This window comes from Ipomoea nil, unplaced genomic scaffold, assembly GCF_001879475.1.
Source record: "Ipomoea nil cultivar Tokyo-kokei standard unplaced genomic scaffold, Asagao_1.1 scaffold2279, whole genome shotgun sequence".
NCBI lineage: Eukaryota > Viridiplantae > Streptophyta > Magnoliopsida > Solanales > Convolvulaceae > Ipomoea > Ipomoea nil.
Window position 1 is genome coordinate 316,728 of NW_017618707.1, and position 14,346 is coordinate 331,073.

General features: G+C 36.9%; 3 protein-coding genes across 3 annotated transcripts; 2 read left to right on the forward strand and 1 right to left on the reverse strand.

Moving 5' to 3' along the window:
- The first annotated feature begins 3,730 nt into the window (after positions 1–3,730).
- LOC109150375 (WD repeat-containing protein 82-B-like) lies at positions 3,731–4,566 on the forward strand. Its single transcript, XM_019298285.1, has 5 exons — positions 3,731–3,831; positions 3,927–4,026; positions 4,101–4,214; positions 4,321–4,456; positions 4,550–4,566. Exons 1-5 carry the CDS (start codon positions 3,755–3,757, stop codon positions 4,564–4,566), a joined length of 444 nt encoding a protein of 147 aa, XP_019153830.1. The 5' UTR covers positions 3,731–3,754.
- A 5,085-nt stretch (positions 4,567–9,651) lies between these two features.
- On the forward strand, positions 9,652–11,261 carry LOC109150462 (anthocyanidin 3-O-glucosyltransferase 2-like). The gene is made up of 2 exons (XM_019298373.1): positions 9,652–9,683; positions 9,716–11,261. The coding sequence occupies exon 2, from the start codon at positions 9,722–9,724 to the stop codon at positions 11,183–11,185; it is 1,464 nt and encodes a 487-aa protein (XP_019153918.1). The 5' UTR covers positions 9,652–9,683; positions 9,716–9,721; the 3' UTR covers positions 11,186–11,261.
- Positions 11,262–13,533: 2,272 nt separating this feature from the next.
- On the reverse strand, positions 13,534–14,346 carry LOC109150376 (wall-associated receptor kinase-like 20). The gene has a single exon (XM_019298286.1). The coding sequence runs from the start codon at positions 14,344–14,346 to the stop codon at positions 13,534–13,536; it is 813 nt and encodes a 270-aa protein (XP_019153831.1).

The window sequence follows — 14,346 nt, forward strand, 5'->3', positions numbered from 1 at the left end:
TATATCTATTTTAGCGAGTCGAGCTATGCCTTCAATTGCTCTCTTTATACGTTAATCAATCTAGGCGCTTCTGGCACCTAGCTCTGGATCCAGATTGTCATATAATATGAGCAATTTTGAAGGCAATTGTGTTGTCGACAACTTAAAACATTTTTCAATAATTTCTCCCATATATAAAAGTAATTTTCAAAGTTAACCAGATTATAGCCATTTCCCGGATATTTATATCTGGTTGTTCCGCAACCCAGTATTATGAATATTTGGTGCACCTATAATTTTATTGGGTTTTTCTCGTTGTCTTGGACGATCGTCTTAAAGATATAACTTTTTAATATTTCAAGAGCTCTAAGGGTTTTCAAGAGTGACAAAAAAAACTTTACTAGATCTAGTTGTTTGTTGATTCTTTATTTTTCTATCCCAATGAATCTCCCGCACTTCTGGCGTCAAGGAGTATCGATAGATATATATGGTCCAATTTTGGGGAATGTGTATGGGACCTAGTCACTCTTTTTATGAAATAGATTTATTTGGCAGATTTCTTTCTGAACTTCAAGTTCAATCGAATTGATACGTGGATTTAATTTTTGAAGATCATTTCATTTCACGAAATTTCTCGACATTCTATTTCAATTTTTATCATATCTCCCCCTAATGCCGTGAACCGATCTTCACGCAGTCAGCGTCATTAAGATGGACTGCATTCATACGAATAGAAACGCAGATTTGGGAAATGTTTGTTTGAAAACCACGTATTAGATGTAAGGGGGAATAAGGATATGCAGTGTGCCGAAATATTTTGCATAAATATTGCATTTCCCCACCAAGTATCCGGCACATTGAATTTTTTTTTTTTTAAATAATGGTTTAGTTATAAGTCATAACTTTATTAATTAGCTAAGCCATTTAGGTATGAGCATAAGGTACTTGGTGCTCCGCCTTAATGCTTAATGTCATATAATAATCGTAAAAAAAAAAAAGGACGAAGTTCATAGGATAACTTGAAAATTAGGCATTATCCATAAGATACTATATCATATTCGTCTTTTTAGGTGTGGCACGTACTTGATCAATACTCTATCACTACTGGAAATCAGTCATTTTCCGACCACTTTTCCGACCACCAAATATTTTGGACGCAAAAAGGCAAATTTTTTTCCTTTTTCGTCAAGCGGCAAAGTCGTCGGAAAAGTGGACGGAAATTTCCGTCAACTTCAATACGTGGACGGAAATCTCCGTCCACTTCTATAAGTTGACGGAAGTTTCCGACTATGTGTAAAACGTGGTCGGAAACGTTAGCGATTTTTTTGTGGGTGTGCGTCGGCGTGTTTTAGCGACCAATTGGGTGGTCGGAAAGTCCCGTCCACTGTTGTATGTGTTGGAAAGTTCCGTCACCTTTTTAAAAGTGGTCGGAAATATTTGCTTTTTCATTTTATAGAAATTAGCTTTTATTTCCGACCACTTCTGGTGGTCGGAAATTACTTTTTATACATACCTCCGATAGTTTGCTTTCTCTTCTTCTAGTTTTTTTTTACTCATTTCTATAGATTTCTTCATTTTTCGAAGAGATTTTTCACTAAACCTCACAATAGTGTAGAAATCAAGCTAATATATGTGTATATATTCTTAGAACTTTTTTATATCCCATTTTTATTAGATCAAGCTAGTTTGAATATTTACACCTTTGGATTATTTTTTTTTCTTTTTGCAGGAAATTTTTTACTATGTTATCTGGATGGCAGACAGTCGAAAAATTTTCATATCCTTATTGTCTTCAGTATTCTAAATCATTTTACTTGAATAATGGTCATAAAACATGTTGGTTTGAGTGTCACCGTCAATTCCTTCCAATGAATCACTCTTGGAAGAAGAATCGAGATACTTTCGTCAAATGACGGGTAGATAAATCAATACCTCCACCGATTAGGACAGGGGATGAGTTGTTTCATTGTTTGGAAAATATCCCAAGGGTTATTGATGGTCCAATTGATCGCATTGAGGGGTTTGACAGTCACACAATTGGAAAAAAGGGGGAATATTTTAGGATTTACCTTATTGAAATGATAACTTGCTACGTCATAACCTTGATGTGATGTATATAGAGAAAAATGTGTTTGATAACATTTTTCACACAATTATGGATGTCAAAGGCACATAAAAAAACAAAGACACGCCTAATGCACATCTCGATATGAAGGATGTATGTAATAGGCTACAACTTGAGTTGGTTGAACATAATGGACGTTTTCTTATGCCCAAGGCGAGCTACAGTTTGGCTACATGTGTTGATTCTACATCTTCTAAATTAATTGGGACGAAAAGTCACGATTGCTATATTTTTTTTATCTAATTTCTTTTACTTGTAGCCTTCATGTTTTTACCAAGTTGTTGCTAGAAGCCATGACCGTTTTCTTTCGTTGGCCATGACCCTTTTTTTTAAAAGATAAATTCTTTTTAATTATTATTATTATTATTATAATTAATTTATAATAAATAATATTTTTAATAAAAAAAATAAAAATAAGGACACGTGTCAACACTATATGCATTTAACCGGATAAACAAGTCGACTTGAACTTAATTGAACAATTTACAGGTTTATAGAACCTGAATGAAGTTTTTTTCACTTAGGAGATCCAATTGCATTATCCACTCGTCTTAGAGGACTAATTTGACACTTTTTCCTATATATAATAATAATAATAATAAGAAAGAAAAAAAAATAAGAATCTCACTTTTTAGCGCCATTCTAAAAATTTTCGCCCAAATTTATGGCGCCTTACCTTACTGCTAGTGTATACCCTTCGGCATTCTCCAATTTACACTCTGCCAGCGCCATTCCCTCCTCCTCCCTGCCTCACAAATTTCACAAATCACTCTACCGCCTCTACCCACTCGACGACGCATCGACGCTCCTCATTCCGCCATCACTCTACAACGCCATTGAAGTAAGTTATTCATGTTCCTTCCTTCCTAATTTCTGTGTGCTTCTGAAAGTTAGGGTTTTAAAATTTGTAGTTATTCATGCTCCTTCCCCCTATTATAACCATATACTTAAGCGTGGAGTTGTAACAAAAGTATCATGACCTTTTATGATTCTTCTAGTTTCATTTTTCACCGAATTTTAACATTAATTATGAACCTGTAGTGCTGCTTTATGAATATTGTAAATGCATTTCTTTCAGGACTTGTGGTTCCAGATGTTCCTCTTGAGTTTTGGTTAATGACTATCTCAGTGACCATATAGTTCTGAAAGTGGTTTCTTAATTAGTTTTATGTTTTTTTTTTTTGTTTTTTTTTTAGTTGTCTGCTAACACCGTTTTTTTTTTTAACTAACTTCAACTAATATGCTTTTGATTCACATCATTTGATAAGATTTAAGTTAAATATGAGCACTAATTAGGAGTAAATTTGACAATTTTTTGCTGTAATGAACATATATAATTAGCTCTAATTAGCTCTTATTATCATATGAGATAATTAGTATCCCTGTTTGAGAATAGTGCTAACTGCCTTAGTTAATCCTTGTTAATTTCAAGCACTGTGTAGTTAATCCTTGAGAATAATGCTTACTGCCTTAGTTAATCCTTGTGAATAATCCTGAATCCAAGCACTGTGTAGTTAATCCTTGTTAATTTCATCACATTTTGTTAATTATTACTTGAATGCAATGGGATAATTAGTATCCCTGTTTGAGAATAATGCTTACTGCCTTAGTATACAAGTTGTAGAAAACCAATAGTCACTTCATTTTAGAATGGTTTCAGAATCTCTGCGGCTTCTCTCGTTGCATGATAACAAATATTTGCGGTATTTCAAGGGTCATCATGACAGGTACAATATTACGAAACTATTAATGTATATCAACCTTCAACATACTCCCCATAACACAAGCACCATAATTGGGATGCTCTATCTTTGACTTGCAGGGTTGCCTCACTTAGTATGTGCTCCAAAAAGGAGTGCTTTATTTCTGGCTCACTTGATCAAACTGTTATGCTCTGGGACCAAAGAGCTGAAAAATGCCAGGTAAAAACTAAGCAAGCGCTTATCCATGCTTCTTTCACATTGAAACTTATAAATGATGTACTCTCTGTTCTTAGGGCTTTCTACGTACACAAGGAAGACCAGCTATTGCTTATGATGAGCAAGGGTTTGTTTTTGCAATTGCTTTTGGTGGATACATAAGAATGTTTGATGCATGCAAGTATGAAAAGGTTTGCAACTAAACCCGAAAATGAGTCACATTTTTCAGTACATTATTTTGCTTCTGAACCTGAACTCTTAGCATTCATTAATTTGTCAAAAGTTGCATCCTTGAAGGACCCATTCGAAATATTTTCAGTTGGTGGAGATGTATCAAATGCAAATGTTGTCAAGTTCAGTAGTGATGGCAAACTTATGCTTTTGACAACTCCAGATGGAAAAATTCATGTCCTTGATTCATTCCGTGGCACAGGCATGAACTTTTATGGTCCTGCCTTCACATTTTTATATTATTTGTAACTGTATATGTATTAACTGTTTCCAATCTATTGATCCTAATTTGCAGAGAGTCGACAGCCATGAAAGTAGTGGCGTTGAGCTAGATGACTTTGGTTTCAATGATGACACAATCTCCTACGCAAGCGGAATAGAATAAAGATACTAACACTTTTTGTGATGCTACATGTGATGTAAGAAGTATTTTGATTTGTAAAGTTGAATTTTAGAATTGGAAACTAGTTTTTATGGAGGTGGATATTAGAATTAGAATATTATGTGTAACTAAATTTGCTATTGAAATGTATAATCATTGAAGTGATATTGTATTGTTATGCAATTATTACTTGTTTTAAAATTGTTAAAGCAATGTATAATTTGTAAGAAAGTGCATATCAAAATAGAATTTTTTTTTTTTTAAAAAAATTATATATTTGGATTTTCCGACCAGCAAGTGGTCGGAAAAATAAACACCACAAGATGGTTGGTCCGGAATTTCCGACCACGTGGTGGTCGAAAATTCCGGACCAGCCATGTCGTGGTTGGACGGTTTTTTCCGACGGTCAACAAAGATGGTCGGAATTTTCGACCACTTTTGCCGGTGGTCAGAGTTACCGACGATGGATTTTCCGGATACCCATTCTGGACGGAAAAGTGGTCGGAAAGGGTGTTTTCGACTGAATTTTGGGCTTTTCCGACCACCATGGTCGGAAATCCTGTGATTTCCAGCAGTGTATACACCCACACTTGAAGCATACTTGATGTTGGGCCAGAGTTCTAATTGTATGAAAGTGGTTGTCCTCGACGAGTTTTGATCATTTTGTTGTGTATTATGATTTCGGGAGTTATTGTTGCCACCTTTGTCTTGATTCCTATCGCGATCTCTTCTTTGGCCCCTCCTGGCGTTGCATGACTGAGCAACATTGTGTGCTTCGGGCACTGGTGCAAAGTTAGATTGGGACACAATTTTGTGAAAAGCCAAATTATAATCAGTCACTGACTTTAAAATCTTGAAATCTCAAGTTAAGTGAGTCAAATTGTGTCTAAGGAAGGACTAGGAATATTTGCTAGTTAAAACTATCCTCCAGGGATTTCTATAGGGCATATGGGTCCCTTTTCAGAAAGGTATTCATTTTTCAGGTCATGGTTCAGATGGTGGCGAGGAAAAATTAGGTCTTTTAGCTTTCAAAGACTCATCGCTTGTGGACTCATAAGTAATTTCTCCCGTTGAAACCAAGCTCGGTGAATTCACACTTGATGATAGCAGCCAAAATCGAGATTTTTCAAAAAAAAAAAGTATATATACTAAGGCTGGCTAAAAACGAAGGTCCACCTCTAAAGAATAATTCGCATAATAATAAAACTTTATATTATGCTAATAAGACAGAATATGCATATGAAGTCATCATATTATCCAAAAATAAATTACACAAAATAGCAATTTAAAGTCTGAGCATATTCAATAATAATTGAATGGCAATTTGAAAGCAATATAGTTCTCAATGCTTTTTAAAGAAATCAAATTGCTAGCCCAAATCTATGTATACATATAAATCAGACCCAAATAAAACATGTATATGTTATATGTATATCAGGATTAAATCATCATAGGCCCAAAATATAATAATATATTAAAAAGGGACCCAAAACTAACCCAAAACACATATTATAATTATTATATAAATATAAATTTATTTAACATTTTTTTAAAAAAATGAACTCGGCCGAAGAGGTCCAAAAGCTTTGTTTGGTTAAAGAAAATCCAAAAGCTAGGGTCCAATTATGTAAAAAAAAAAAAAAAAAAAAAAAAAAAAAAAAAGAACCCTCTTTTCAAAACAAAAGGCAACCAGAGGCGCAGCAGTCAGTAGACCAAGACCGAAGGTGCTGCGTAAGAAAAAAAAATGAGACCAGAGGGCGAGAGAACGGCGACAATGAGACCAGGTGTCGCACATCCGGGCGTCACACATCCACGGGGGTCTTCCAGACCAGAGGGATTTCCCTTTAAGATATTTGATTTGTTATTTCTGCCATTGAAGCTTTTGGTGGAGATCGATGAGCCTTTTTTTTTTCGATGGAGCTGTCAAGGACCTTGGCCTACGCCGCCGCCAAGATGCACGGCTAGGTAAACAAAAAAAAAAAAAAGGAAGCGATCGCGAATGTTGGGGACACAGAGCTAGAGACACCGCCGCCCTCTGCCGGAGGGTCGCGCCGCCGGATCGCCGATCGCACAGAACCGCTGCCGTCGGAAGATAGATCGGTATGAAACCAATCTTTATTTAAGATTTGGTTTGGGTTTTTTCTTGATCCTGAGCTGGGTGAATTAATCACTCGGAAATCATGTATATATTCGTGCGAAAAAATATATACCCAGAAAGTGTATACAAAAACTTCAGAAAACACACGTGTATAATCATATGGCATAAACAAATATACATAGGATATAAACACATCGCATATCAAACAATATTCGAAAGCATACAAACATCAAATAGATTGACTGAATTTCCAGAATAGAATTATGCATGAAATTTCCAGAATATAATTATTCAAATATGAACATACCATTCACCGGGATTGAGCGGCTGATAACGTGTTGTAAGCGAGATGCCAGTTGGCCATTAGCTCCTAATCGATGAATCATTTGCAGGATAGAAGATGAGAGAAAAAGTGAAAAGTACTAGACAAAGATGTAGGGAGAATCATATTTTATTCACTAGGCACTCTTTCTACTACAAGAGTATATATATTTACAAGATAATAAAGAATGACATAATGGTAATAATTACAAGCTTCTGTTACAAACGTTACAATATAATGTCCATAATTACAATATTTATAACACATTCAAAAATAGTCCTGATATAAAGAAATTTTAAACACTCAATTGCATGTGAATCATAGATACAATAATACTATACTGCTAGTTTATTACACACACCGATCCGCATATTGGGTAATAATAAATGAATAATATGCATTAAAAAATTGCACGTGAATCATACAATAATACTATACTGCTAGATTTTTGAAAGCTACTATACTATACTGCTAGTTTATTTAGTGATCAATATATTATTGTATTACACATTTACACACACGAATACAAGATCTGCGCATTGTGAAATAATAAATGAATAATATATACATTCAAAAATCAGTCAAGATGTAAATAAATTTAAAAAATTCAATTGGGCGTGAATCACACCTACAACAATAAAATAAATACATTTGAAAGTCTTAGAGCATTGGACTATTGGATAGGAAACCTCACATAAAATTTACTTCTTTGTTTTTTTAATACATTAGGTATTCAAATTACGCTAGACTAATTAATCACAAGTCCATAAAGTTGTTAGAGAAAGAAAATTATGAGCCTCGTCAATCATTGTGTTCCAACCCCGTTTGTATACACTATGCACAAGAAGTCTTCATCTCCTGTGATCGGCCAAAGTACATTTCCCAATATCTCCCCAAATTCCACTCTCAGTGGAATTCAAACGCCACATTACCGTAGAAAAAAGTTTTTAAGCTGATTGGTCGAATCAATCCAGTTAACCTTGCAACCAATTAAAACTTACTTTAAACATACTTTAATTTTTCCCGCAACTAGTATACACAATACTATACCTGCTTGATCATCCTTCAGAGCATAATTTCATTCTTTTAGTTAGCACGAGTACAACTAGTATAGGGTTGAGCAGGATCCAAAACAATTCGATCGACCCGAAATCCAAAATCAATAGCAAAATCGGTATCCAAATATGAGTACCTAAACTCGATCCGTATTTGTATTCTTATCAGGGGCAATTTATATCGTGCACTAGGGCGCGCATTGCAGTGTGCGTCCTGGTGCAAAACGACGTCATTTCGGATTTTTTTTTTTTTTGAAATTTCGCTATCCTGTGTCGGTTGTTAATTTTCTTTAAAAAAATATTTCATGTTAAAAATGTACATAATTATATACTAAAATTTGTATACTAAAATGTACATAATTGTATAACAAAATACACATACTTTTTTTGAAAAGATAATACACATATTCTAACATAATACATAATACACATAAACTCTTAACATAATACACATAAATTTCTTGTTTCGGATGTACATAATTGTATAAAAAAAATGTACATAATTGTATAAAGAAATGTACATAATTGTATACCATAATGTACATAATCGCGTCAACTCCCTACATAACTTACCAAAACGACGTCGTTTTGGCGCGCAGGGCGCATAGTGCTATGTGCGCCGTGGTGCAGGGTATAACATGTATGTTTTAATCGGGTAGGATGGTATTAATTTTTTTTTCCGAACCGTTTGAAAATTCAATATATATATATATATATATATATATATATATATATATATATATATATATATATATAGCCCGCATTGGCTGCTCAGTTGGTCACATGAGTTAAGTTTGGAAACAAAAAAAAAAAAAAAAAAATATATATATATATATATATATATATATATATATATATATATATATATATGTGTGTGTGTGTGTGTGTGTGTGTGTGTGTGTGTGTGTGTGTGTGTGTGTGTGTGTGTGTGTGTGTGTGTTCAGGTTCATGTACATTTAAATGTTTCCCGTGCGGTTGTGCGGGTGATTAATGTGCGCGAGTTTTGTACTTAATGTGCGTGAGTCTTGTGTTTAATGTGTGTGAGATTTGTGCTTAATGTGTGTGAGTGTATAATGTTTAATGTGCGTGAGTTTTTGGATTTAATGTGCGTGAGTCTTGTGCGTAATGTGCGTGCGTTTTGTGCTTAATGTGCGTGAGTTTTGTACTTAATGTGCGTGAATGTGTACTTAATATGAGTTGTTTTTAAAACTTAAGGTGCGTGTGTTTTTGTGCTTAACATGCGTGAGGCTTGTGCTTAACATGCATGAAACTTGTACTTAACATGCGTGAGGCTTGTCCTTAACGGCTTAACATGGGTGGGGTTGTGTTCTGAAGGTGTTTTGTTTGTGTGCTTAATGTGTGTGTTGTGTACTTTAAGTACGTGATTAATGCTTACCGTGTGTCCACCCGCACAACTGCACAAGAAGCCTTAAATGCACCCGATCCCTTATATATATATATATATATATATATAAGTGCAAATTTACTTATAAATAGCAGAGGAGTTTGGTGGTCCATATATACTCAAAGCCCGTAATACTCTCTCTCTCTCTAATATTGAATTCTCTCACCTGCCCATCCAGCTCCATAGTCCTCTCCAAGTGTCACCAATGGAAGATGCTATTGAGCTGGTTTTCATTCCAGCCCCTGGAATGGGTCACCTTGTTCCTGCAGTCGGAACAGCCAAGCTCCTCCTGCAAACACGGCCTCAGCTCTCCGTCACTGTGTTGATCATGAAACTGCCTTTTGCCACAGATTCCAAGATTAATTCTTACATCGATTCTCTGCTTGCCGACGACGAGAAGGATAACTCGAGACTGAAGCTCATACCACCACTCCCTGAGGAGGAGGCGGCGGATGCTTTGAAGAAGGGCCACACCGACATGGCTTCCATCTTCCGTGCTTTCTTGGATTCTCAGAAGACTAAAGTCAGAGAATTCGTTAATGATCAAATCATCCATCATAGGCGGCTAGCGGGATTTGTTGTGGACATTTGTTTTATCACCATGATGGATGTGGCTGACGAGTTTGGGGTCCCCTCCTACGTGTTCTACCCTTCGGGTGCTGCTATGCTCGGCCTTTACCTCCATCTCCAGACCCTCAACGACCGCCATGGAAAACATGCCTTGGAGTTTGAGGATTCCGACCCTCATCATCTAAACATCTCTACATATTCCAAACCCTTTCCGGTGAACTTACTGCCCGACGGTTTAATGGACAACGCCGACGGAATCTTGGACGGTGCCAGACGACTCCGACAGGCCAAAGGCGTCATTGTCAACACCTTCTTCGAACTAGAACGCCATGCACTTGAATCTCTCTCTAAAGACAAGAGTGTCCCACCTGTGTACCCTATCGGGCCCATTTTAAACCTAACCGGGCGTTACGATAAGAATCGAGAATCGGAGAAGCAAATCTTGATGAAATGGTTGGATGACCAACCAGCTTCGTCAGTTGTATTCCTTTGCTTTGGGAGCGGCGGAACTTTTCCGGAGCCTCAAGTGAAGGAGATAGCTTACGCACTTGAACGTAGTGGGCAAAGGTTCTTATGGGCTTTGAGGAAGCCACCCTGTCCAGGTTCACTAGCCCTCACAGAGTATACCAATCCGGAAGAGGTCCTGCCGGAAGGATTCTTGGAAAGAACTCAAAGCATTGGAAAAGTTATAGGATGGGCACCACAAAGTCTAGTTCTAGCTCACCCTTCTGTCGGGGGCTTCGTGTCTCATTGCGGATGGAATTCAATTTTGGAGAGTATTTGGTTCGGAGTTCCAATGGCAACCTGGCCAATGTGTGTAGATCAACATGGAAATGCGTTCCTATTGGTAAGAGAGATAGGAATGGCCGTGGAAATTAAGATGGATTACAAAATAGATTCAAAAGATCCTCCAGAAATAGTGAATGCAAAAGAGATAGAATTTGGAATCACAAGTCTTATGGACCACTATACTTCCAATTCTATAAGGACAAAAGCTAAAGAAATTAAAGAAAAGAGCATGAAGGCATTAGAGGAGGGTGGCTCATCCCTTAATTTTGTTGAAAGTTTTTTTGAAAATGTCATGAACAATCTCAAGTAATTGAAGAACGAGATGAAATGGTGATGTAATAATAATAAATTGGAGTTATGACACAATCCATGCATGTTTCATGATTTAATTTATTATCTTATTAGTCCTTTATGAAATTTTCAATCTTATTAACATGCATGCTTCTAATAACTTGAGCTTAGTAACAACTTGGATCATGTCTTGCTACTAACTACTAATTAGGATACGTTTGTGTGAACGTAAGTGTTATTATACTCAAACGGTTGCATTTCTTATTATACTCAAAGTGTTATTATCTTATTAGTCCTTTATGCATTTCTTCTTTTCAAAAGGTTGAACCACAACTAACCCTACCTTAAGGGCTAGACCTTTGCTTATTGCGCACAAGGAGCGTTTCTTCTTTTCAAAAGGTTGAACCCCAACCCTGCCCTAAGGGTTAGATCTCCGGTTGCTCCCACACTGCTGTTGGTAAGACTCGATTCCTGATCATTCTTTTCAACTTTCACCCTTATAACCAGTTGAGCTACCCATGCCGGCCTCATCACGCGTTTCTTGATTTTGCAAAAGATTGTAGAATTGTCTTCAATCCTACGTTGATGTATATATGTGCCAACAATCCTGACTTGCAACCTAGAAAGTTAAAATTAAGGGAATGGTTTTGGTATGACACAACTAGAGGCTAGATCCATTAGAACAATAGTACAATACAACAACCCAACTCTATCCAAACTACTTCAACAACCAAGCTAGAGAGCTATTAGGAAATTAAAGAAGTAGGTGATATGGAGAGCTATTAGGAAATTAAAGAAGTAGGTGATATGGATACATACCCAAGTATAAAATCACATATATTGAAAAAATTAACTTAAAACGACATTTAAAATGACCATTTTGTTGTATAATTTTCAGTGGGTTCACTTTTAATTTGGGTCAGGTAAAAGTGGATTCGGATTCTCCTAAGTAAGAGGTTTAATATGATATATTGTACACATAAAATAGATAATAATGGGTGAATGAGAAATTAATTTTCAAAGTGTACCGATTTGAATAGGAAAAATGGAATTGAGAAAGCTTTAATTTGAACGAACCTTTGTCCTACACTGTAAAATGGATGTGTGTTTACACTAGTATATATACAATTTCCTTTTTGAAAAAGTTTGAATTATATACCATAAATGCTCTCTCTCACTCACGTGGAGGGGGTGGTAGTGTAAATCTAATCCCACAACTTCTATACATGTTAATTATGTTTCTAGAATTCATGTATTATTTTTAATGTGTTAATTCCAATTTTGGTCCTAGATTTAATAGGTGTCATTTCACTTTTAGTCCCTTTTTTTCAAAACATTCACTTTTGATCCTAATATTATTGTGGCATGATCATTTTTTGTCCTCCATCATCAAAATAGTTTAAATTTCATGAAATACAAGAGCATTTCAGTCTTCAATTTTAATTTTTTTTTTCAAAAAAATAAACATAAAAATATAGTGGGTTACCTACTTGGTATAAAAAAGATCGGAATGTCCTTGTATTTAACGACATTTCAATAATTTTCTTGACGGAGGACCAAAAATGGTCATGCCACAATAATACTAAGACCAATGAGGATGTTCTAATAAAAAAGGACTATAAGTGGATTGACATACCTATAAATCCTAAAACTAAAAATGGAATTAACTCTATGAGAAAATTTCAATTTTGGTCATATGACTATAAGGACTTTGTTAATTTTAGCACCTGACTTTCAAAAGTGTCAATTTAGTATCTTGAGTATGTAACTTTTGTCAATTTTGGTCAATCCGGCCAAATTTCGCCAGAAAAAAGACAATTTTACCAGACTTAAAAAGACAATTTTGCCCCTCAGATTATAGACTAAATGAATGATTAAGTTTTTCCGGCGAAATTTGGCCGGCAATTTAACCGGAGTGCCCCTATAGTCATATGATCAAAATTGAAATTGAAAATGAAATTAATATCCAAAATTTGGTGGTTGATTTTGTATATAAATATTCGTGTAAAATGTCACTTTTCGTGCACTAAGCAATAGGGGACTGACTAAATGGTTTGCACCATTCACATAGAAAGGAATCAAACTCCTAACCTCACACTTAAGGGATAAGGTGCTGAACCACCACACCAACCATGTCAGTTGCAATTGGGTCTTTGAACAATCCGAAATTATACAATTAGGTTCAAAATGACAAAATAGTTCACTCAATTGTATACCGAAATTAATTTTGACATGACAAAATTAAACTCTTAAGCAAGGCTACCAGCCTACCATTACAATAATTTACTTGTAAAAAATGGAGATGGAGATTATTATTATTATTAAGTTAAGGAACTTTACTATGTAAAAGATTGAATCTTAATGCGATCAAACACAGGATCCAACAATGGCGTCCCAGTGTAACCCTGAGTTACACAAACATCTGCCGACGCTGCTATCACAACTCGAATCGGAATCACAATCTGATTGGGAGCGACACAGAGGCTCCGGCGGCGACACCCACTGAAACTCCAGTGCCGGTTGTGGCCACCGCCTTACCGGCAAAGACTCATCCAGGTTCACAAAGCTCCGGTACGCGCTACAACCCTCGCTCCTCACGCGCAGCCTGTGGGCCGTCGTCGACCCGCCGGCTCGGAAACTGCAGCAGATCGGAGCGTCGGAGCACGCGCCCAGACTGCTACCATCGATGTAGGCGTGGCAGAGGCTGGAGGAGGTGCAGTTGAGGGGCGATTCCAGCAGAGATTCCGTACAGTTAAGGTACAGAATGGTGTTGCTGCTGGTGATGTTGAACGGCAGCGAGGAGTTGAGCTGGATGCCGCCGGTGGAGATGTCCGCCGTGACGCAGGCGTCGGGATTAATAAGCGGCGACGGCTCGATCGTCAGGCGCTGCGACTCCGGGCTAACGGAGGTGATCGGATATGTGTTGTTGAGCGTATCGAACACCAGCGCGCCATTGTTGCAGCGGACCTTGTACGAGGGATCGCCGCAATCCGGGCCGGTGCTGAGAGGGTAAGGCACCGGAGAAGAGCCGCAGTCGGCGCACCGCCGAGCAGACAGTGCCGTCTCCGAGCATGATAGCAGTAGCAACGCCACAAAGAGGTGGCGCCGCCGCAGTAGAGGATTGAAAGGCGGTGTCATTTTGGAGCGAATTGAAAAGTACGTCGAGAATCCACTGCTCAT